The following is a 26427-nucleotide window of genomic DNA, read 5'->3' as shown; positions in this document are numbered from 1 at the left end:
CTGAGATATCACTTCACTTCCTGTTTGGCGGCTTCGCCGCCAAACTTGATTGGTTGTCACGGGCAACCGGTTTTGAATATGTCTTCAAAAAGCAATGCGTTTATGAGACATGGTCTGACGATCATCTGCGTCAAGTTTCGTGAAAATCGGAGAAACTTTGTGACATTTGATGCCTTTTAAGTGTTTTTGATGACATCCAATATGGCGGTTGGATCATTTATGTTGACGTCACATGTTGGCATGTGGCGGCCTAAGGACCTCTCAAGGTATTAACAGATATCACTAATATGCTTTAATTCCAAACACATGACCCGTTACAGGCTAAAACGTAATTTTGGTAATTATAGCGCCACCTATAGGTCAAAAGTCACCAAATTTATTGAGCCTCCTCCTAATTGGGTCCTGAGACCCTATACTGAGTTTGATGTTGATACGCGAAAGCCTTGCTGAGATCACTTCACTTCCTGTTTGGCGGCTTCGCCGCCAAACTTGATTGGTTGTGACGGGCGACGGGTTTTGAATATTGCTCCTAAAAGCAATGCATTTATGAGTCATGGTCTGAAGATCATCTTCGTCAAGTTTCGTGAAAATCGGACAAACTTTGCCAACTTTGATGCCTTTTAGGTGTTTTTGATTAAATCCAATATGGCAGCCTGATCAATTACGTTTACCCCATAAATTGACATCTGCGTTGAGTTCGGTCTCATCCAAGGATTCCAAATATACCTTAATGTTCAAAATGTGGTGTACCATTCAAACGTTATGTGCATAGATGTAATAAAAAATTTGAAATGTTGGTGGCGCTAGAGCACTCAAAGTGCAGACTTGAAACTTTGATAAATTAAAGATATGACTGAACCGAATCAATGTGCCGAATATCCCAACTTTTTACTGTATGGTTTAATGGCAAATTAGCGTTTCGTTATAATAATAATAATAATAAGAATACGTAGAATCACTATGGGTTGCCTCGCAGCTTCGCTGCTTGGCCCCCAAATATAGCTGCAAGCAGCAATGTGGGGGCCAAGCAGTTGAGCAGGAGTTGTCATGGCAACCCAATGTTGCTACATTATACATACACCCAATTAACCACCCGTCCCACACACACACATATACACAGATAAACTTCCTCTCCCACACACCCCAATAACCCCCCATACATATGCACACCTCAAACATCACCAAATGTATTGTGCATAGTCAGGTTGTACTCACGAGTCCACATACCAAGTTTGGTGTCGATACGAGAAAGTGTTGATAATTATAGCACCCCTAGTGGTCAAAAGTCACCAAATTTATTGTGCGTCCTCAGGTTGTAGTCACGAGTCCATATACCAAGTTTGGTGTTGATACGAGAAAGTGTTGCAAATTATAGCACCCCTAGTGGTCAAAGGTTGCTAAAATTATTGTCTGTCCTCAGGATGAGGTCCCAAGTCCATATACTAAGTTTGGTTTCAATATGTGAAAGCATTGCTGAAATATGAGCCCACTTCATGTGATTATAGCGCCACCTATAGGTCAAAAGTCATCAAATGTATTGAGCCCCCTCCTAATTGGGTCCTGAGGCCCTCTACTGAGTTTGGTGTTGATACGCAAAAGCCTTGCTGAGATCACTTCATTTCCTGTTTGGCGGCTTTGCCGCCAAACGTGATTGGTCGTCACAGGCAAGCGGTTTGGAATATGTCTCCAAAAAGCAATGCGTTTATGAGTCATGGTCTGACGATCATCTGCGTCAAGTTTCGTGAAAATCGGACAAACTTTATGACCTTTGATGCCTTTTAAGTGTTTTTGATGAAATCAAATATGGCGGTCGAATCAATTATGTTGACGTCACATGTTGGCATGTGTCGGCCTAAGGACCTCTCAAGGTATTAACAGATATCACTAATATGCTTTAATTCTAAACACATGACCCGTTACAGGCTAAAACATAATTTTGCTAATTATAGCGCCACCTATAGGTCAAAAGTCATCAAATTTATTGAGCCTCCTCCTAATTGGGTACTGAGACCCTGTACTGAGTTTGGTGTTGATACGCGAAAGCCTTGCTGAGATTACTTCACTTCCTGTTTGGCGGCTTCGCCGCCAAACTTGATTGGTCACCACGGGCGACGGGTTTTGAATATGGCTCCGAAAAGCAATAACATTTGTGAGTCATAGTCTGAAGATCATCTGCGTCAAGTTTCGTGAAAATCGGACAAACTTTGCGAACTTTGATGCCTTTTAGGTGTTTTTGATTAAATCCAATATGGCAGCCTGATCAATTACGTTTACCCCATAAATTGACATCTGCGTTGAGTTCGGTCTCATCCAAGGATTCCAAATATACCTTAATGTTCAAAATGTGGTGTACCATTCAAACGTTATGTGCATAGATGTAATAAAAAATTTGAAATGTTGGTGGCGCTAGAGCACTCAAAGTGCAGACTTGAAACTTTGATAAATTAAAGATATGACTGAACCGAATCAATGTGCCGAATATCCCAACTTTTTACTGTATGGTTTAATGGCAAATTAGCGTTTCGTTATAATAATAATAATAATAAGAATACGTAGAATCACTATGGGTTGCCTCGCAGCTTCGCTGCTTGGCCCCCAAATATAGCTGCAAGCAGCAATGTGGGGGCCAAGCAGTTGAGCAGGAGTTCATGGCAACCCAATGTTGTTACATTATACACACACCCAATTAAACCCCCATCCCACACACAGAAATATACACAGATAAACCTCCTCTCGCACACACTCCAATAGTCCCACACACATACGCATGCCTCAAACATCACAAAATGTATTATGCTTCCTCAGGTTGTAGTCACAAGTCCACATACCAAGTTTGGTGTCAATACAAGAAAGTGTTGATAATTATAGTGACTAGTGGTCAAATGTCACTAAATATATTGAGCGTCTTCAGGATGTGTTCCCGAGTCCATGTACCAAGTTTGGTGTTGATACGAGAAAGTTTTGCTAATTATAGCGCCCCTAGTGGTCAAAGGTCATTAAATGTATTGTCCTTATTCAGGATGTGGTCCCGATTCCAGGTACCAAGTTTGGTGTCGTAACGAGAAAGTGTTGCAAATTATAGCACCCCTAGTGGTCAAAGGTCGCTAAAATTATTGTATGTCCTCAGGATGTGGTCCCGAGTCAATGAGCCAAGTTTGGTTTCGATACGTGAAAGCATTGCAGAAATATGAGCCCACTTCCTGTGATTATAGCGCCACATAGTGGTCAAAATGTACCACATTTCTTGAGTGTCCTCCTGATTGAGTCCTGAACCTATATACCTAGTTTGGTTTTGATATGTGAAAGCATTGCTGAGATATCACTTCACTTCCTGTTTGGCGGCTTCGCCGCCAAACTTGATTGGTTGTCACGGGCAACCGGTTTTGAATATGTCTTCAAAAAGCAATGCGTTTATGAGACATGGTCTGACGATCATCTGCGTCAAGTTTCGTGAAAATCGGAGAAACTTTGTGACATTTGATGCCTTTTAAGTGTTTTTGATGACATCCAATATGGCGGTTGGATCATTTATGTTGACGTCACATGTTGGCATGTGGCGGCCTAAGGACCTCTCAAGGTATTAACAGATATCACTAATATGCTTTAATTCCAAACACATGACCCGTTACAGGCTAAAACGTAATTTTGGTAATTATAGCGCCACCTATAGGTCAAAAGTCACCAAATTTATTGAGCCTCCTCCTAATTGGGTCCTGAGACCCTATACTGAGTTTGATGTTGATACGCGAAAGCCTTGCTGAGATCACTTCACTTCCTGTTTGGCGGCTTCGCCGCCAAACTTGATTGGTTGTGACGGGCGACGGGTTTTGAATATTGCTCCTAAAAGCAATGCATTTATGAGTCATGGTCTGAAGATCATCTTCGTCAAGTTTCGTGAAAATCGGACAAACTTTGCCAACTTTGATGCCTTTTAGGTGTTTTTGATTAAATCCAATATGGCAGCCTGATCAATTACGTTTACCCCATAAATTGACATCTGCGTTGAGTTCGGTCTCATCCAAGGATTCCAAATATACCTTAATGTTCAAAATGTGGTGTACCATTCAAACGTTATGTGCATAGATGTAATAAAAAATTTGAAATGTTGGTGGCGCTAGAGCACTCAAAGTGCAGACTTGAAACTTTGATAAATTAAAGATATGACTGAACCGAATCAATGTGCCGAATATCCCAACTTTTTACTGTATGGTTTAATGGCAAATTAGCGTTTCGTTATAATAATAATAATAATAAGAATACGTAGAATCACTATGGGTTGCCTCGCAGCTTCGCTGCTTGGCCCCCAATAATAATAAGAAAAGGTAGAATCACTAAGGGTTGCCGCGCAGCTTCGCTGCTTGGCCCCCAAATATAGCTGCAAGCAGCAATGAGGGGGCCAAGCAGTTGAGCAGGAGTTGTCATGGCAACCCAATGTTGCTACATTATACACACACCCAATTAACCCCCCCTGTCCCACACACACACATATACACAGATAAACTTCTTCCCCCACACACCCCAATAACCCCCCACACATATGCATACCTCAAACATCACCAAATTTATTGTGCGTAGTCAGGTTGTAGTCACAAGTCCACATACCAAGTTTGGTGTCGATACAAGAAAGTGTTGATAATTGTAGCACCCCTAGTGGTCAAAGCTCACTAAATATATTGTGCGTCTTCAGGATGTGTTCCCGAGTCCATGTACCAAGTTTGGTGTCGATACGATAAAGTTTTTCTAATTATAGCGCCCCTAGTGGTCAAAGGTCACTAAATGTATTGTCCTTATTCAGGATGTGGTCCCGAGTCCAGGTACCAAGTTTGGTGTCGATACGAGAAAGTGTTGCAAATTATAGCACCCCTAGTGGTCAAACGTTGCTAAAATTATTGTCTGTCCTCAGGATGAGGTCCCAAGTCCATATACTAAGTTTGGTTTCAATATGTGAAAGCATTGCTGAAATATGAGCCCACTTCTTGTGATTATAGCGCCACCTATAGGTCAAAAGTCATCAAATTTATTGAGCCTCCTCCTAATTGGGTCCTGAGACCCTGTACTGAGTTTGGTGTTGATACGCAAAAGCCTTGCTGAGATCACTTCACTTCCTGTTTGGCGGCTTCGCCGCCAAACTTGATTGGTCAAGACGGGCGATGGGTTTTGAATATGGGTCCAAAAAGCAATGCGTTTGTGAGTCATGGTCTGAAGATCATCTGAACCAAGTTTCATGAAAATCGGATGAACTTTGTGACCTTTGATGCCTTTTAAGTGATTTTGATTAAATCCAATATGGCGGCCAGATCAATTATGTTGACATCACAAAATCACATCTGTCAGCCTTAGGACCTCCCAGAGACATCACTAGTATATTAACATTAACATTAACAGACACCAATAGTAAGTTTTAATTCCAAACACATCACCCGTTACAGGCCAAAATGTAATTTTGCTTATTATAGCGCCACCTATAGGTCAAAAGTCATCAAATTTATTGAGCCTTCTCCTTATTGGGTCCTGACCCCATGTACTGAGTTTGGTTTTGATACGTTAAAGCTTTACTGAGATATTACTTCGCTTCCTGTTTATTACTTCGCTTCCTGTTTCGCTTCCAAACTTGATTGGTCGTCTCAGGCAACCGGTTTTGAATATGTCTCCAAAAAGCAATGCGTTTATGAGTCATGGTCTGACGATCATCTGCGTCAAGTTTCGTGAAAATCGGAGAAACTTTCTGACCTTTGATGCCTTTTAAGTGTTTTTGATGACATCCAATATGGCGGTCGAATAAATTATGTTGACGTCACATGTTGGCATGTTTCGGCCTAAGGACCTCTCAAGGTATTAACAGATATCACTAATATGCTTTAATTCTAAACACATGACCTGTTACAGGCTAAAACATAATTTTGCTAATTATAGCGCCACCTATAGGTCAAAAGTCATCAAATTTATTGAGCCTCCTCCTAATTGGGTACTGAGACCCTGTACTGAGTTTGGTGTTGATACGCGAAAGCCTTGCTGAGATATCACTTCACTTCCTGTTTGGCGGCTTCGCCGCCAAACTTGATTGGTCGTCACAGGCAACCGGTTTTGAATATGTCTCCAAAAAGCAATGCGTTTATGAGTCATGGTCTGACGATCATCTGCGTCAAGTTTCGTGAAAATCGGACAAACTTTGCGAACTTTGATGCCTTTTAAGTGTTTTTGATGAAATACAATATGGCGGAAGATCCAACATGGCGGAAATTGACGTCATGGGGTGCGTTGAGTTCGGCCTCATCCAAGACTTCCAAAGATATTGCGATATTCAAAATCGGGCATACGGTTCAAAAGTTAATTGCATGGATGCAATGTCAACTTTGACCCATTGGTGGCGCTAGACTCTCTGTGGTTCAGGCATAAAACTTGCTCAAATTAATTTTTATACTGTCCCGAATCAATGTGCCAAATTTCACAACTTTTTACTGTACGGTTCTATGGGCTGCCATAGACTTCAATGACAGCGGAAAGATGTGTAATAATAATAATAAATATAGCTGCAAGCAGCAATGAGGGGGCCAAGCAGTATAGGCCGGAGTAGCCACGGTGAAAAGATAGAACTCAGCAGACACCCGGGATCAACAGGGCTGAAACAGGGCTGAGTATTGCCACCGCCTCCGCCAGCCAGCCCCCCCCCACCTAATCACCCCAGCCCGTCCCACCCCGTCCTGCCCTGCCCTGCTCTTGCACGCACGCATTAGAATTAACTAGATGGAACATGTTGTCATCAGTTTCACATCAAAAAATAAAAGATTGATAAAACACATCAGCACCTACACATCAAAATGCAATATTGCTAATTGCAGCACCCCCTACAGGTCAAAGGTCACCAAATTTTTTGAGCGTCCTCCTAATGGGGTCATGAATATATGTAGTAAGTTTGGTTATGATACATGGCAGGGTTGCTGAGATATGAGCTCACTTCCTGTTTGGCGGCTTCGCCACCAATTTCGACTGGCTGTTACGGGTGAATGCTTTTCTTGGCCTGGGTCAGCCTAAGGACCTCCAACAGTATTACCAGACACCACTAGTACATTTTAATTCCAAACACAACAGCAGCTACAGGCCAAAAGGCATGTTTCTTAATTACAGCGCCCCCTAGAGGTCAAAGGTCACCAGATTTATTTAGTTTCCCCCTGATTGGGTCCTGAGTCCTTGCACCCAGTTTGGCTTTGATACATGCAAAGGTTGCTGAGATATGAGCTCACTTCCTGTTTGGCGGCTTCGCCGCAAATTTCGATTGGCTGTTACAGCCGGATGCTTCTGTCAATTGTTCCAGAAAGCATGGCACTGATAAGGCATGGTCTGAAGATGGGCTCTGCCAATTTTGGTGAGGATCGATCCGCTGAAATGTGTGACCTGCGAAAACGTGTACGTGTTTTTGATTAAATCCAATATGGCGGCCGAATCAATTACGATGACATCACAAATTGGCTTGGGTCGGCCTAAGGACCTCCAACAGTATTACCAGACACCAGTAGTGCATTTGAATTCTAAGCACAACAGCAGCTACAGGCCAAAAGGCATGTTTCTCAATTACAGCGCCCCCTAGAGGTCAAAGGTCACCAGATTTCTTCAGCGTCCTCCTGATTGGGTCCTGAGTCCATGTCCTAAGTTTGGTTATGATAGATGAATGGGTTGCTGAGATATGAGCTCACTTCCTGTTTGGCGGCTTCGCCGCAAATTTCGATTGGCGGTTACTCGCAAACGGTTTTAGTTCCGAAGACAAAAAGCAATACATTAATGAGTCGTGGTCTGTAGATGATATCTGTGAAGTTTGGTGTCGATCGGACAAAATTTGTGACCTTTGAAGACTTTTTAGTGTTTTTGATGAAATCCAATATGGCGGAAAATCCATCATGGCGGAAATTGACGTCATAGGGTGCGTTGAACTCGGCTTGGTCCAAGGATTCCAATGATATCTCATTTTTGACAATCGGCAATACGGGTCAAAAGTTACGTGCGTGAACGCACGTCCAACTTTGGCCTGTTGGTGGCGCTAGAGTGCTCTAGGTGCCATCATAAAACTTGGTGACATTAATCATGAGACTGTCCCTAATCAGTGTGCCAAATTTCACAACTTTTCACCAGACGGTTCTATGGGCTGCCATTGACTTCAATGACGGAAGCGTAATAATAATAATAAATATAGCTGCAAGCAGCAATGAGGGGGCCAAGCAGAATAGGCCGGAGTAGCTACGGCGACAAGATAGAACTCAGCAGACACCCGCGATCAACACTTTCAACAACTTTCACATCAAAACATATTCTTTCTGGGCTGAAACAGGGCTGAGTATTGCCGCTGACGCCTCCGCCAGCCAGCCCCCCCACCTAATCACTCCTATCCCCCCCCCACCACGTCCCGCCCCGCCGTTGCACGCACGCATTAGAATTAACTGGATGGAACATGTTGTCATCAGTTTCACATCAAAAAATAAAAGATTGCTAAAACACAAGCAACTACAGATCAAAATACAATATTGCTAATTGCAGAACTGCCTACAGGTCAAAGGTCACCAAATGTTTTGTGCGTCCTCCTAATGGGGTCATGAATCTATGTAGTAAGTTTGGTTATGATACATGGCAGGGTTGCTGAGATATGACCTCACTTCCTGTTTGGCGGCTTCGCCACCAATTTTGATTGGCTGTTACGGGCGAATGCTTCTGTCAATTGTTCCAGAAAGCAATACACTGATAGGGCATGGTCTGAAGATAGTCTCTGGCAATTTTGGTGAGGATCCGCTGAAATTTGTGACCTGCGAAAACTTGTACGTGTTTTTGATTAAATCCAATATGGCGGCCGAATCAATTACGATGACATCACAAGTTGGCTTGGGTCGGCCTAAGGACCTCCAACAGTATTACCAGACACCACTAGTACATTTTAATTCCAAACACAACAGCAGCTACAGGCCAAAAGGCATGTTTCTTAATTACAGCGCCCCCTAGAGTTCAAAGGTCACCAGATTTCTTGAGCGTCCCCCTAATTGGGTACTGAGTCCATGTACTAAGTTTGGTTATGATAGATTTATGGGTTGCTGAGATATGAGCTCACTTCCTGTTTGGCGGCTTTGCCGCAAATTTTGATTGGCTGGTACGCGCGAACGGTTTTAGTTCCGAAGACAAAAAGCAATGCGTTAATGAGGCATGGCCTGAAGATCATGTGTGTCTAGTTTGGTGACGATCGGACAAAATTTGTGACCTGTGAAAGATTAGTTTCACTTTCACTAAAATCCAATATGGCGGAAAATCCATCATGGCGGAAAATGACGTCATAGGGTGCGTTGAACTCGGCTTGGTCCAAGGATTCCAACGATACCTCATTTTTGACAATCGGGCATACGGGTCAAAAGTTACGTGCGTGAACGCATGTCTAACTTTGGCCTGTTGGTGGCGCTAGAGTGCTCAAGCTGCTGACATGAAACTTGGTGAACTTAAACATGGGACTGTACCCAATCGGTGTGCCAAATTTCACAACTTTTTACCAGACGGTTCTATGGGCTGCCATAGACTCCCATTCGGGAAGAAAGATGTTAAATAATAATAAGAAATCATAGAAACACAATGGGTGCCTTCGCAGCTTCGCTGCTTGGCCCCCAATAAGAAAACATAGAAACACAATGGGTGCCTTCGCAGCTTCGCTGCTTGGCCCCCAATAATAATAAGAAAAGGTAGAATCACTAAGGGTTGCCGCGCAGCTTCGCTGCTTGGCCCCCAATAATAATAATAATAAGAACAAATAGAAACACAATGGGTGCCTTCGCAGCTTCGCTGCTTGGCCCCCAATAATAAGAAAACTAACAATCACTATGGTTGCCTCGCAGCTTCGCTGCTTGGCCCCCAATGAAGAACAAGATGGGAGACGGGCACCGTATCACACCACGTTTATAACTTCTTCACTTCTTTATCCACTCCAAATCACATTACACAGTATCAGTATGAACTAGGTAAGTGCGCCCTCTGATGGTGTGGTGGAATAGCAGGAACAGCACATAATATGATTGAATACACAACATATACACACCAAAACACAAATGCAGACCAAACTTACGAAACTTACCAGAATTGCAGCCACTACAGGACTTAACATCAATAAAACAAAAACCAAGGTGATGACCATAAACCACAAAACAGAGGCCATAAAACTGGATGGAGAAGAGGTGGACACATATACATATTTAGGAAGCGTTGTTGGGAAGGATGGAGGGAGTGACAAAGACAAGCAAGAATAGGGAAGGCAAGATCAGCCTTTCTAGTGCTTAAGCCAATATGGAACGCAAAATATATCTCCAGAAATACAAAACTCTGCATCTTCAACTCCAATGTTAAATCAATTTTATTATGGGGCAACTTGGAGAACCACAAAAGCATCATCAAACAAGCAAGAGGACTATGTCGTCAGCGAAGTCTAGATCTTCTAACTGGGACCACATTGTCCACTGAATACCCAGGTTTTGTTCAGCTGTGGTTGCCTTCATGATCCAGTCAACTGCCAAAAGGAAGAGAAAAGGGGACAGTTAAGCAGCCCTGTCGGACTCCTGTCTCTATTGCAAAGCTGTCTGTGAGGTTTCTGTTATGTATGACTCTACAGGATGATTGTAGATACAGCTGCTGGGTGATGGTTATGAACTTCTTTGGGATACCATCATTTGCCATGAGTCTCCGTAAAGTCTCTCTGTCTAAGCTGTCGAATGCTTTATGGAAGTCGATGAATGTGAGAATGAGGTATGTGTTCCATTCCAGGGTCTGTTCTATGATGATACGGAGGGTGGCACTGTGGTCGGTGCACGATCTGTCTTGACGGAAGCCTGCTTGTTTTTTGTCCAATTCTTTTGAAAGTCTTTCCAGAACAATCCTGCTTAAAATCTTCCCTGGCACAGATGTAAGCATGATGCCCCTGTAGTTTATATAGTCTGTATATATTGTGCTGCCAAAATCCTCCCGGTCTTCTTATTAAATTTACTAAGTTGCAATCGGTGCAAATAAGTTGCAAGCCTATATGGAGGTACATCTGTGTCAAAAGTCTTGTGCACTTTGAGAGAAAGTGGAATAGAACATTATGTCCAATATTCCAATATATGGTTTAATGTTCTGCATTATGTCCAATATTCCAATATGTGGTTTAATGTTCTGCATTTCTCATTAGTGGGTCACTTTGATACTAAAAGTATGATTCTATGTAATGACTGTATGATATCTGTACTGTCCCTGTGTATATCTCTGTGTGACTGTGTTTAGAGATAAGCAGGAATATTATGACTTTGCAGTGTTTCACTGTTCTGCATGGCTGCGTCAGTAGCTATCTGCTCCGGATTGCCAGGCTGCCACTAATCAGGGTCTGATTCAGTGTAGTCCACGTGAGATGGGATGACCAACGCCATCTCCCGTCAGCCTGGAAGGATACTTAAACTCTAACTATTTCCTTGTCTAGTTAGAGCAGCTGATGGATCTTTAGGTGAAGTCATGCTGTCTCTCTCTTGATGCGCATCATTGTAAATAAGCTCTGTTCCTGATTTTTCATACTATTGGTCTGACTGGGTCTCTATTAAATCTATGGTATCAAAATTACCATCAACTTGTACATAGAATTTGTGCACTTGTACACGAAAGTCACAAATGTGTTTCATTAAATCTGAAGTTGCAGAATTTTTTTTCTGCCCTGTAAATACAACATAGAGGTTACAAGTTCACAAATTCCTTATTACAGGTACAGAAATCCCATGCTACACCTTACAAATGAAAACTCACAGTACGCTCCAGGTTTTGCTACTGTCACAGCAGTAAATCAGTATCAAAAGTCCTGCGTACTTGTGCAAATAATTTGTGTACTTGTAAAGTCACAACTGTGTGTCATTAATTTTGAAGTTGTAGAATTATTTTTTCTACCACGTAAATACAACATAGAGGTTACAAGTTCACAAATTCCTTATTACACAAATCCCATGCTACACCTCTGAAATGAATAGTTTCCTTTCACCTATATCTAATATGCAATGACAATAAAAGATTATATTCTATTCTATTCGATTCTATACTGCTCAAAAAAAATTAAGGGAACACTTCAATCATACACTGGAGTGATCGGTATTCTGACACTGTTTGGCTCTGAGCACAAGTATCGGAACTCCTCCTATTACCGCCGGTCCCGTATTTTCCGCCGTCTTGCGTGTATGTGTCACTTAATATCCATTTCTATACAAACCAAGATGGCGGATTCCTAAAGAAACGCAAGCACCCACACCATAGGTCTATGTAAATTAGCTATGTACCAAAAATGACATTTTACCGTGACTCGAAGAGCTGTAAACAGTGTTGTAAGGCTGTGTGTACAAATCCGCTTGGAGCTCCAGTGGAATTTTAATTTCATGACGAGAATTCTCAGTCTAACTGTTCATGTGCCATTGAACACCCGCTTTGAACGTTATCACTCGATTAAATGGGCGTTATCACTCGTAATCAGCCTCATAGTTATGGGTTAGAAGGGGCCATCACCTTCTAGCAGGTTCAGAAGGCTGTTATCATCTATTCACATGGTTGACTCCGATACATTAGGATCCCAGAATCTATCTAGCAACCACTTTGATATTGTCAACCAACATGACTACCCTAGCAACCATCCTAATTACCCTACCAACAAACTAACAACTACCATAATGTCAACCTAGCAACCACCATTGCAACCAACATGATTAACCTTGCAACCAGCACAGCAACTGTTTTGTTTAGCATAACCCCCACTATATCTACCCTATCAACACCATAACAAACTTCTCAGTTACCCTAGCAACAACCTAGCCACCGCTACTATAGCAACTGCTATGTTTAGCATAGCAACCACCATATCGACCCTAGCAACCATCTCAATTACCCTCTAGCAACAATCTAGCAACCACTTTGATATTGTCAACCAACATGACTACCCTAGCAACCATCTCAATTACTCTAGCAACCACTTTATTTAGCAGAGCAACCACCATATCTACCCTAGCAACTTTCTCGTTTACCCTATCAACAACCTAGCAATCATCTCAATTACCCTAGCAACCAGCATAACAACCACTTAATTTAGCATAGCAACCACCATATCTACCCTAGCAACGCCCTAGCAACCTTCTCAGTTACCCTATTAACAACCTAGCAACCACCACTACAATGCCAACCTAGCAACCACCATAGCAACCAACATGATTACCCTAGAAACCTGCATAGCAACATACCATAGCAACACTGAGCAACACTCAGTTACCCTAGCAATAACCTAGCAACCGCTATGTTTAGCAAAATACCTGTAGAAAGCCTCATATGTCTCTACTAATGTAAAGGTCATTGATAATGAGTAGATTGCTGCCAATTGTCCTCTGTACCGATATAACCACCCGCTGCAGTAGACCATGATGAGAGAATGCGCTCCACAACACAGCTGTAAATGGAAGCAAAGACTGAGGTATCAAGGCCAGCATGCTTCAGCCCCTTCAGGAAGTGGACAAACAAGGCCTTGTTTACATGCTGGCTGTCTTGTTGTTTGTAGCAGGACACCACTTTAACAGCTCCTTTGTGTAGGTCAGGGGTCGGCAAATAGTGGCCCGCGGGCCAATTTTGGCCCGCCATCTATTCTATCTGGCCCGCGAGATGACGTTAATTTGCTGTTTAAATAAAAAAAAAAAAAAAAAAAAATTTTTTTTAACCCCATGTTTTTAAAAAGAAAAAAAGGCCTACAGCAATCCCATCAATTTCAAAACATTTATTGAGGTATAGATGATAGTCCTACTAAAGTGACAAAACAACAGGTGGAACATCCTTGCAGTTATCCATGACGCACAGGTCGGAACGGTATTGGCACGCGAGTGCGCGTAATCTTGTGCAAAAAAAAAAAACAAAAGTGTCCTGTCTCCCTCTTCCAGTGGGCAAGGTCAAAAATAGCCTATGTTTCGTTAAATTAATAGGCTTGGCATTAATAAATGCAGGCAGGCTCAACACATACCTCTGCTTCCATTCTTCTTTGTAGGTCCTGCATTCTGAATCAATTTTTCTTTTCAAGGCTTTTGACAACGACATTTTGCATCGATAACTAGCATATAGCAATGTTCAGCTAATCATTTACACGTCATCCAAAAGAATAATATTTGTACACATTAGTTACGGCAAGTTGGTAGGCAAGTCGCCTGTTTCATGAGAGACGACAGGAGATGCAGCAGGTGGCATAAAAACAGCGCACATAAGCAAATAAACGTTTTTAATGGAATTAAATTAAATGCATTTTAAAAGTTAGATGATGTTTATTTTAATATAATATAATGATTCATAATTTAAATAGTAGGCCTATAACCCCCCCCCCCCCCCATTACAAAAGCTATGGCCCGCGATGCCATTGTCTGAAAAAAAATTGGCCCGGGTCCAAACGTAATTGCCGACCCCTGGTGTAGGTGTTCTGTTGGAGTCATATAATGAAATGCCACCCATACATCAGGATATCAGGAGCAAGGATCTGTGAAAACATAAGTAGATGGGAGAAATGTAAGATATGTTTAGAAAAAAAATTGTAGGATCATCCCTAAATAAAATATCAGGATACCTTTACTTTTTCATTTTATCACTACTGTAATTCACAGATAATGTATATTGTTAAGACAAGGGTAAAACTGTTGTGGGTAAATATTCAAATAGGCCTACTACAATAGGCCTAGGCCTACTATAAAATATAACTCCATAACTTCAGGTCTGAACACTGTAGATGTCTTTGTAAATAGACCTCTGAAGTTCGCCTACAAAAAAGCTGCCATCTTTGACATCCGGTATCTGGCGATTTTTCCTATGGGAAAATAACATGGGGATTTTGAATAATCGCACCTGTTAAAGTCTCGTGGGGATGAAAAAGTCTGAAATGCAGACGTTTTCCTGAACACACTTTTGTCCTCTGCCTTCGAGTGGATACTGTTATCTCCGGTAAGTGAAGGCGGCACACTTAGATTTTTGCTACTCCAGAGCTAACTTGCAATGCAATTTGCCATAGGTAGTTAGCTTCAATTAACAACCGGATCTCCTTATATGGGCAAAGATGGCCGTTTTGGATCTTTTTTGTAGGCGAACTTCAGAGGTCTATTACAGGGGTCGGCAATTACGTTTGGACCCGGGCCAATTTTTTTTCAGACAATGGCATCGCGGGCCATAGCTTTTGTAATGGGGGGGGGGGGGGGGTTATAGGCCTACTATTTAAATTATGAATCATTATATTATATTAAAATAAACATCATCTAACTTTTAAAATGCATTTAATTTAATTCCATTAAAAACGTTTATTTGCTTATGTGCGCTGTTTTTATGCCACCTGCTGCATCTCCTGTCGTCTCTCATGAAACAGGCGACTTGCCTACCAACTTGCCGTAACTAATGTGTACAAATATTATTCTTTTGGATGACGTGTAAATGATTAGCTGAACATTGCTATATGCTAGTTATCGATGCAAAATGTCGTTGTCAAAAGCCTTGAAAAGAAAAATTGATTCAGAATGCAGGACCTACAAAGAAGAATGGAAGCAGAGGTATGTGTTGAGCCTGCCTGCATTTATTAATGCCAAGCCTATTAATTTAACGAAACATAGGCTATTTTTGACCTTGCCCACTGGAAGAGGGAGACAGGACACTTTTGTTTTTTTTTTTTGCACAAGATTACGCGCACTCGCGTGCCAATACCGTTCCGACCTGTGCGTCATGGATAACTGCAAGGATGTTCCACCTGTTGTTTTGTCACTTTAGTAGGACTATCATCTATACCTCAATAAATGTTTTGAAATTGATGGGATTGCTGTAGGCCTTTTTTTCTTTTTAAAAACATGGGGTTAAAAAAATTTTTTTTTTTTTTTTTTTTTTTTTAAACAGCAAATTAACGTCATCTCGCGGGCCAGATAGAATAGATGGCGGGCCCGCGGGCCACTATTTGCCGACCCCTGGTCTATTACATCATTAAAACGTGTGCGAAAGCTTGCCAGGCATAGCAACAGTAACTAAGGAGGGCGGGACTTAGCGAAGGTTGAATTGATACATTCATAGATTTGACACCAGATGGCGCTGTAAGCAACAACACACTTTACAGATTACCCATTTGTGTTGTTGCATTGGTTACACTGAAGTTGAGACTGACAAGGGGACGGACAGCTTGAGGCCATTGCCTGGTCGAGTTTTCGGCTGTCGGTGTTGCCTTCACTGTTTGGGAGTTTTCTGACTGTGAAAAGGGTTCATTGATTAACACCGGACGGAACAAGGGAGGAGAGCAAGGACCAAGTGGCCGGGGCGACCTAGAAAACTAACTGGTGTCTGAACGAAAATAACCGATAGGCATGTGGGAAGCTCGGTAACGTTAACGTTAATCAACAGGATTGTAAGTTAAAGAAAACACAGAGGAAAAGCAACGAAGACCCCAGTCAACAAATCAGCTGCCTCAGGAGGAAAACTACGACTGTCTAGACTGGGCACTATTTAATAGGTTAACGTTAAGTAGCGGGTTAAATAGCCAGAATGAGGAAGTCGCGGCATTACGGATCTTGATCATTGCGGCTGTCTCACACAACAATAGGCAGCAAGCTAACAGCAAAGGTAGCCAGCCAGCTAGCTATCTTTACACTACGTCATCGCCGTGTCTATGCTAGCTTAATTGTATGGAGACGGCGGTATGGTTGTTGCAGTATTAGCTTGCCAAGGCAGTGTTAGAGGTGTATAGTCCACCGGTACATTGGGAATAATGAGATTTGCATTAAATCATCAGGTACACGGGGATCAGCTGGCTCCTTAAATCGTGTTTGCCTTGTAGACGGAAGGTGGTACGAGTCAGACCCTTGAGCATCAACTTTATTTTAGGGCCAGCGAAAATAGCTAACAATATGAATTAGCTAGCTAAGGCTAGATTTATTCCACTGGTTTTTAGTTGACATTTGTGGCTTGTTAAGGGACCACGACCAGGCATGTCCCTTTTAACGTTTCTGCTTCAGACATTTGCCTAAGTTTGATAGTCAGATACACTGTATCTTTCACAACAAAACACAGTGTGTTGTGAAACACCAGAAAACGGAGCTGAGTCTTGGCACGCGCCTAATACAGCACAAGAAAGACTTCTTCACCGCTTGCGAATATCAGTTTATCCCCCCCCCTTCTATATCATTTTAATAACAAACATTATGGCAGCCGTCGTGAACTATTCTCCTCCTTGGTGGGTTAATTTGCTGCACCGAATTCCTCACTTCAATCTACAGTTTGAGCAAACTAGCAGCGATTTTCGTCCCGAGGACTCCTCATACCAACAGGTAAATCGAAAATGACTGTTCTATTTATTTCGATGTTAGCCTAGCGTTACTTTTCTAGTTTTAACACGCATGTTTATTTCATTACAATTTTTTGGTTATGTCCTCAGTGATATTCAAACCCCAAATTGTTCAGACAAGCTACTGTATGTTCCATATTATTGTTTACCACATGGGGTTTTCACCTTAATTACATCATTAATCATAAACCCTTCTCATATGAAAAGGACAGTCAGCAAGACGATTCTGTACTTTGTGGCATAGTTCCCAGAGGTATACTACAGTTGAATTAATAAGAGACGTTATCCAAATCCACCCAACTTGGCTGGGTATTTAATTTCTCTTTAGGAGATTGTTTGTGTTGGGGGGCATTGGTGAAAAGGGAATCCAAAAACTGGACTTGAGACTTTAAATAGCTGGTTGTGTTGACAGACGTACTGTGCCAATGTGACTTCTCATCTGGGATGCACCATTGAGTTTGGGCTCTTTCTTAATACAACGATATTGTGGATTTAATTAGGCCTTAGTACAGACTACTATCATTTTTTGGCTTAATCCATTATCGGGCTAATGATTGAAAATTATGAAGCCTGTCAGACTAGTTGGTGAATGGGTGGCATGGTCTGACACCAAGGTTATCTCTTACATGATTTATCATGTGAACTTGTCCCAGTAGCTTGTGAGATAGGACCACTATCCCTTGCTTCTAGTGGACGTGGTAACTTGTTTGTGTCTGTAGGGTGTGCTTTTTAGGCTACCTCTTTGTGTGTTTAGGAAGACAGACAAGGCTGTTGGTGCAGTGTTTGCGTGTGAGCAGCCCAGCACAACTTCACTAAAGATCCCAATCAAAGAGATTGATTTACCTGCTAGCCGTTACTTTTCCACTTGTAAGTGTGGTAAAGATAACAGAGACTTTTGTATCACTTGCGCTTGGCAACCCATGCTGATTGTTTTGTGGATGCAGTGATCCTATTTACTTAATTTGGGATCGCCTTCCTAAAACGAAACATTACAAAGCTGCAATTTGCCAGTGCTGTTGTCTTTTGTGTCCTTCAAGACAAAATAGTATTATAATGTCACTGATGTTCTTGCCCTGCACTTGCCTCGTAGAGGGTGTATGAGAAATGCCCAGAGCCAAGCACAGCTGCTGGCCCTGCTTGCGTTTTAATGTCTGAACATGTGATCAAACAGCTCTTCATGGGTTCCAAGCAGAAGTATGTGTGGTCTACATGGGCAGGTGACTTCAGTAAAACCCTTTAAAAGGATGTCTCTGTACTAATTATTTGGCTATTTCAGATATTTCAGTCTTGACCTCATAGGACCACAATTGAGGCTTTTTGTCAAGCAAAATATCCATCAAAATAAACTGAGACGTTACCCATCATATCTTTTATTTGCGTTCATTCTACCAGTTTGATGATAGATTTGACTAATTAAGCTTAGAACTAATATGTGGACTTGATTAAAACATTGCTCATAACGATGTAGTGTACAAATATATTGTTTGTAGTTGCTGTATCACTGTAAAGAACTCCAATTAAGCAGAGAGAGGTTGAAGCTCTAGGCTTCCATGGCTTTTTTTGCCAACATGTAATGTTAGGCAATTCGTCTGTGGAAACTTGCTGAAGTAAGGAAGACGTTTCGGGAGAGATATTCAAATAAAACTGCTTAATTCAACTTCAACATTTATCTTTTGGATTTTATGGCATTACCTTCTGAATCATCTTTTGTCAGCAGATGACACGTCTCGACTTCTCTCAATTGGTCAATGTCAGACTCAGCAGGCTCTTGCATTACAAGGAACGGAGATGCTAGCACCAGCTCTCGTTACGCTCTGTAATGATATCACTACCACAGAGAGATGACACAGCCAGAACAAAAATAAGAGGGTTTTCCTCACTGGCACTTAGTATACAATGAGGGAGAAAGGAATTACAGCCAGCCAACACTTTGCTCTTTTGGCTGTGAAGCCTCAGATAACGTAAACACTTTTTAAAGACATACTTTAAGAGTGCATGGTGTCATCAGATGCATCTTTATCCTTTAGCCTAGGTCATCAGAAGATGTCACTTTTCAATGGTGGCACACATAGGTAAGAGTGTTGCATTTGGTTAAGTATGCCATCCTTATAATAGGCCTAGACCCTTTCAGTTGAATGTGGACTGTTTGACCTCTGCGAACTTTTGGTATTTATGCGTTAGCTGATGTGTCCTAGTGTTAAGGGCTAAACTTGAGCCACTTAGCCATAATGACCCCTGCTCTAGTCTAGATTAACCCCAGATCCACTCTGGTTTAAGGACCTCTCCTGCAGATGTAGTTTAAGTACATTCTTATGGTGTAATATCACATGCTGACACGAAACCCAGTCCTAGGTTGTCCATAGACCTGTCCTCTTGGAATAGTAGGGTCTTCTATCAGCTGCTAATCCGTTTTGCCCTCGTCATTGTTGATTTTAATGAGAACTGATGCAACGAGCAGTAGGCAGTGCAGCCTTTATTTCTAGATCCCTGTCCAATGCTCTAGGCATTGTCAGGCCATGTCAGTGGCCTACTCTTTAGCTTAAATGGACAGGGTTTGTCTGAGTAAAGTGTTCCAGTGAGTAATTAGATGTTGTAAGGCAAAGATTAGAGCTTGCAAGCTAAGGCCCCTGCTTTTTAATTATGTCCCAGATGACCTAGTACCTTCCTCCTGGTTATCCATATCTCTGCTCCTTTTTCCTTCTCCCTTTTCTCTCAAATACCTTTGCTCTTTCTCCATTTGTTGTGTGATTTTTATCTTGTAGTGATTTTGTTCTTGGAATCCATCTTTCTTTCATTCTCTCTCCTATTCGCTCCCTCCCTCCTGGTTTGACCACTGGCGCGTCTCTTCCGATCACGATCCAGTCTGCTAACAGCAGCCTGTGAGCTGAGAGATGATGAGCAGCGCAGCAACTAGCATGGGCATCATTGGTCTGCACAGCTGATGATGAGGCCTGTTTTTGTGTGTGTGGTGTGGTACAGGGTAGGCCTAAGCCTCATGTTCTTTGAAGTGTGGCACTTGCAAAGGGAATAAAAAAAAAAAAAAATGAGTGTCAGGTCAGCGAGTTAAGGGTTAATCAGCCTCAGCAGCACCATCCGCTCTCTCCTTGATGCGCTTAATCACTGAACTTTGCCCCAATTTTCTTTTCTTTTCTTTTTTGCCAAGTACTCGATCGACCCCCCCTGGTGTACTTGTTTGAATAATCATTAAGCTTCTCGATGTGAGCATTATTTTCCCACGATCCCCACACTACCTCACTTATCTCCACACCAGGTCAACTAAGTGGACAAGCGAGATGAGGACATTTTCCCTTTTTTCTGGAGGCTGAGACATGCACCCTCCCCCTTTCCCTGACGACTTCCTCGCCAAGGCCAAAGCTGTGAGAAGTTTAAGGGGACAATACAGCTTTCAGTAGAATTGTGGACAAAAGCCAAGTGTCAAACTTTTTGGGGGGGAAGCGGGCAGTCAAGAGTCACTTAAAAAGACAGAGGGGAAGGAGGGGGGGTGGAGTGGAGTAGGATGGGGTGGGGAGGTGGCAATCATCATGATCTGGATCTGAGACTGGAGCAGTTCTCATTTGGGTATGAACAGACAGGGCAGAAAGTGCACGTAGGGACAGGGGCACAGGTTACAGGGCCGCACCTCGACAGGTCACTGGGTCTGACGAGACGACATGGGCAAAATGCCTGGGGCTTAGGCTGGCTGGCCGGCCAAAAAAGAATCACCGTCATAACAAATAATAGATCAGACTGAGGGAGCTCATGCTGGCCTCACAAGTCCCCTGAACCAAGTAATGAATGGTTCCAAAATACTAGTCTAGATGACAATAGTATTTATTTTTCTCAATTAGAGTGGATGAAGTAAACCTGAAAGTATGAAGGAAAGCTGAAGTTTTGTGGAAACATAAATAAACTGTTACTGAGTTTCTTTAAGACCACCGTTGTCACTCTATGGGATTCCATGCCTTTGTTCTGCTGTTAATCCCATGTCACTCATTAGACAGTCCAGCCCCTTTAAAGATTAGATTGAGAAACCTGTTGTCGGTAATAGGATTGAAATACCCGATTTGTGCTCACGGCTGTTTAACACAGGTCTCAGGTCTGAAAGGTCTACCCATTAAACAATTGAAAGCTGTCTTGAACGGGTTCTAGCAGCAGATGGCTGAAAATGTTCTCACATAAATTTTCAAAACTTGCTGAATGATGAAGCACTACACTCTTCTATGAATAATGGCTAAAGGGTTCTACATATTGGTTCAACAAATGGTATGCTAAGGCCTGTATTTTGTCACATATTATTGAAATGGCTTCATATTTTCTGGAAAACAGCAATGCATCTCTTGTTGCTATTTTTGGTCCTCCCTTATCCCACCAGTCTGTAATTGTCCTATTCTACCAGAATAGTGCAAGTCTGCTTATTATGCTGACTGGAAGGGTTAACATGCACCACCAACGCGCCGCAACAGGCTTTCCCACACCCACGCCCTCTCCCTCTCCCATGGCTCTGTGTTAGTGTGGGGGAGGTTTGGGAACGCTCTAGCTGGTGGTTTACAGATTAGATATTCTGGGGGAACGCAACCTCTTATTTCTCGGTCTCCTTACAATCCATAAGGAGGAAAAGGGGGAGAAATCCCCTCACCTGATTTCTTCAATTATTCCATCACGTTACACTGTGCTGGGTGTCCTCTGAAGCTCCGGGAAGGGAAGGCATGCTAAGCTAAGTTGTTTTGTCAGCCCTGTTTTTGCCTGGGCTTTGACAGAAACTGACAAGAGCTTGTTGTCAGCTGGCCAGACAGGAAGTACTAACTGTTTCTCACAGTGGTATACCTTGCCAGTTGCCTTGTCTGACTGTTTGGTGTTATTTGCCAGCTCAAGCAAAAGGAATGCTTAGGTCAAACATGTCCCAAGTAAATTCCTTTGAAGTGAGCAGTCAGTGGGACGGTTGCTTGTTGTGAGGAAGTTTTCCTATGAAGAGCATAATCACTCAACCTTGTTGACGGATCATCATGAAGAAGAGGACAAATACAATATTGTGCACTTATAGCCATAATATACTTTTTTTTACAATCTTCATATGATGTTAATGGATGGGTGTATGTGTGTGGTCTTGTTTATGCTATTTCTTTTGTGGAACCCGCTGTTTTATAGTGAGTTTTTTTTTTTCCCCTGTGTGTGTGTGTGTGTGTGTGTGTGTGTGTGTGTGTGTGTGTGTGTGTGTGTGTGTGTGTGTGTGTGTGTGTGTGTGTGTGTGTGTGTGTGTGTGTGTGTGTGTGTGTGTGTGTGTGTGTGTGTGTGTGTGTGTGTGTGTGTGTGTGTGTGTGTGTGTGTGTGTGTGTGTGTGTGTGTGTGTGTGTGACAGATGGGGCATCTTTTACCACTACAGGCTACATAAGCTATCTGAGCAGGTTGTCGCCTCTGAAGCCACAGTGTAAACAGCTTCACATTTTTTCCCATACAATGTGGGGAACCAGTAGGAACCAGTCTCTCCAGTGCTAAAAAAGATGAATCATGGTGATTAGTTGGGAGGGTGAAGGGGTGTTTGGGGAGAGACTCGTTTTAGTCGTGGCCAAGGCCCTTGCTCTCCAACTGTAGTAGAGATTTATAGGCTCCCAAATGGAGGACTCACCATAAGTCAGCCCGGGAGACCATGAGCTGACCTGTTTAAGAGCTGACCTGAGAACGAGGTGAAACCTTAATGGGCCATGCCAGCAGCTACAGTAGAGTTTCATCAGGGAGTCCAATAGAAATTAGCACCTTTTTTATTTACTGTTTACTGCTCAATGGACTAGATTATGTATGCTGTTTCTTGAAAATATCTTTTTCTTTGTTTTTGTTTCCTGTCTGATCTAGATTGGTCATCTTTTGGTATAAAGATGCCTTGTTCTGGGATCCGCCAGTAGACAGAGCGTCCTTGGTGTACGGCTTGTAGAGGAAGCAGTAAACTTCCTCTATTCCACTCTATAGCTCTGAAAGCTTACTCTATGAGCTCTTGTGTATCTCTCAGAAAACAAAGGCCTGCTCAGTAACTTAATGAGGGATTTTAGTTTCCTGATTCAAGTTTGTAGCCTGCAGGATTCTTTTTATGGAAGGTCCCCCACTGGGGGTGGAGATTTTTGGAGATTTCAGAGGGGAAACTTTCTTTGATGTAACCTTACTGGTATTTTCTTAATCAGAAAGTGTTTTTTCATCTTTTCCTTGCACTTAAAAGCAAGTTGCATTTTGAAAATGCTTCACTCCAATGACTATTGAATTGCGCTGAATGTTTTCAAGGCCAGGGCTAGTCTCAGCTGCACACCACGACTTTAGGGAAGAGCTGGGAATTGCAGTCTCATCATTCCCACTGTTTGGTTGACTTTCGCAGCAGAAGGATTAAGAGCGGCTGTTCACAAGACGCATTCCCCTCTTGGAGACGGAAAGTGGAATGCTTGTGGAAGACCAGACCAAAAAACATTTCAACGTTTCATCATCAACACAGCTTGCACAGACAGCATTAGGAATTCTCTCTGCTGACTCAGATGTCTGGATTGAATTAGACTAGCTATGCTACCGCTAACCGTGGTCTCGCAGTGCATACTGTAGCAGCAAATGTGCAGCAGCTCTCCAGTACAACGAAAAGACTGCCAGTCCTGGCTGTAACTGTGTCTACACTCTACAGTGAGTGTGAATGTCTTTTCAATCGCTACAGTAAACCATCTGCGTTAATGCCATTGAGTGGAAAACAGCAATGGCAACCATTGGTGTGTGTCCAGCCCCAGCCGATGGTTATAATTAGGGTCACGTTTTCTCCTGGCTAGCCACTCTCCTCTGTCCGACTCTTCTGACACAGTGCTGGCCTCCATTCACTGATAGTGAGGGGCAGGAGGTGGTCCATTAGGATAATCTGGACGAGATTACACTGTGTGCTGAAAAGGGTTTGGGGTGCGGTCCTTCTTCCTGTTTATAACCTTCCCCATTGCAGAAAATTCACAACAGTCAGGAAGATAGTCTGGGATTAAAATCTGGGTAATTACAGTCAAAGCTGCTGACCGATTTCTCACAGGCATAAATAAATAAATAAATAAAAACACATGAAGAAGGGGGGGGGGGGGTATTACAGCAGTGTGACCTACATATTTAATGGACTCGACACACAGAGTGCAAGTGGAAGTGTTCTGTATACAGTGCTGTGGTGTTAAGCCATTTCTCACATAGATGCACAAGTACTCTCCCTCTCTCTTGCTTTTCCCTCTCTCACTTTCTCACTCGTCTTCTTGTGCTGTTTCTCTCATTCTCTTTTGCTCTCTTCCTCTCTTCTCTCTCTGTTTCTCATTCTCCCTATCTCTCTCTGTATCACTGCAATCCATCACTCCATGTCCCTTGTTCTCATGCACGCTCACAGGCCCTTGGGCCCTCAAAGATCACCAGATGGATGCCTTTTCACATCAGGTCCTGTGCAATAATTGGGTGCCCACACCATATGACTGCCTGTGAGAGAGAGAGAGAGAGAGAGAGAGAGACCTTGCTGATGGTGGCCATTTGAAATATTGCTCCTCAGCAGGTTCTCTGGCTCATCCTGAGTTTTGATATGGTCTTTAAACATTCATTTTTAATGAATCTCATTTTCTTCAGAGAAATGTAAACTATTGAATAATAATAACTAGAGAACTACAGTATATAGCAAACTGATTTAGCATCTAGACTAATTCTTTACATTCTTTAGTCTTTGACACTGTCTAGGACTGTCATTAGGATAGTGACAATTTGGGATGGTTTGTCAAATTGATAGTGCACCATCATACTCATTGTGGTAGTGCTGTTTCCCAATTAGCTCTTAATGGAGAGCTCTGGTACTGCATAATTTCTGGGCCTTGCTAATGGACCGGGATTGGCAAGAGCTCTTGCTCATTGAAAATGAAGGCATTTAAAGCCGGTATTAATAGTTTCATAAACTGACATTGGCAGTGCTCCCAGGTCGGCATGGGACCAAACTGTCAAAATGTTTTTCCTTCTCTCGTTTACTATCTCATTTACCTGTTAAGTTTGACTCCCTCCATGGCCTAAATTTCACTGCGGGATTGCGGGTATTGTGCATAATTTGTTCAAGTCCCGCAACTCTAGCCATCATGATGCGAGAAATACGCAGCTATGGCAAACTTTTACATCTGGAGAGAGCTCCTTGGTAACTACCCTGCTAGCTCAGGTCACGTCTGCCAGTAATGCTCACTAAAATCATTAGTGAACATCGCAAAACACTTGATCCCAGAAAGGTTGTCTTTGATTTGTTAGTTTTTTGAACATTTATTATATCTAATGACATAGAAAACATAATGAATTGCATCCACATATCCTTATGCACTATGCACAACTTTTATTCACTAAAACCGTCAGGATGAAGGCTAATTACTCTCACGTATTTCTTAAAGTGATAGGCACTCAATTACACCTACACATCACCAATTTGCACTCAATTAGACCTACACACCACATTAAAGATATACCTAAATGTAATGGTTTAAAAATCAATATGAAGCATTCAAATGACTAAATATGTTTAGCTACTAGTAATTACTAGTAAAATACTATACATTATTAACTAAATACACTCTATATGAATTAAAAAATATATGAAATAGAAACATATCGCACAGGCCATAATTTTCAGTGTGTGTTTGTGTGTGTGGAGAGAGTCAAGCAGAATCTAGGATGGCCACTGTTGTGAATGATCCCACTACAGTATATTCAATATTACTGATGACGTCAAGGTGCAGTGTTTCCCACAGAATTGGATCAATTTGTGGCGGTAGCTGACTTGGACGGGGGGGGGGGGGGGGGGGTATTAAGATCGTCTTGGTAGTGTATAGGTCTAATTGAGTGCCTGTCACTTTAAGACGTTCGTGAGGGAACCCTTGCAATTGTAACACAATTAAAAGGCTGCTGATGTGTGGATGCAATTCATTTTTCTGCAATGTTTTCTACATAGTTAAAATAAAGGTTTGTACTTCTCCTTGGTACAAGCACTTTTGAATTTTGGAAAACACTTTTCCATTTACATCGGGATTTTGCAAACATTCAATGTCAGAGTCAATAAAATGAGCCCTTCAGCGAAA

The 26427-nt window shown here is 42.3% G+C and overlaps 1 protein-coding gene across 2 annotated transcripts in view; it reads left to right on the top strand.

The window, feature by feature from the left end:
* Window positions 1-16735: 16735 nt before the first annotated feature.
* The window catches only part of ttyh3a (tweety family member 3a), a 55865-nt gene continuing 46173 nt past the window's right edge, over window positions 16736-26427 (top strand). For both annotated transcript variants that reach the window (XM_076264911.1, XM_076264912.1), the window contains exon 1: window positions 16736-17327. In XM_076264911.1, coding sequence (XP_076121026.1) covers window positions 17202-17327 — 126 coding nt within the window. In that variant the 5' untranslated portion in view covers window positions 16736-17201. The remainder of the gene's footprint in view (window positions 17328-26427) is intronic.

The sequence above is a fragment of the Alosa pseudoharengus genome, unplaced genomic scaffold (genome assembly GCF_046254945.1).
Source record: "Alosa pseudoharengus isolate Yale_2024_CS ecotype anadromous, Long Island Sound unplaced genomic scaffold, YU_APseudo_1.1 YU_APseudo_1.1_scf_4, whole genome shotgun sequence".
Lineage (NCBI taxonomy): Eukaryota > Metazoa > Chordata > Actinopteri > Clupeiformes > Clupeidae > Alosa > Alosa pseudoharengus.
The sequence above is the reverse complement of the archived record's forward strand: the minus strand, read 5'-3'. Positions and strand labels throughout refer to the sequence as shown.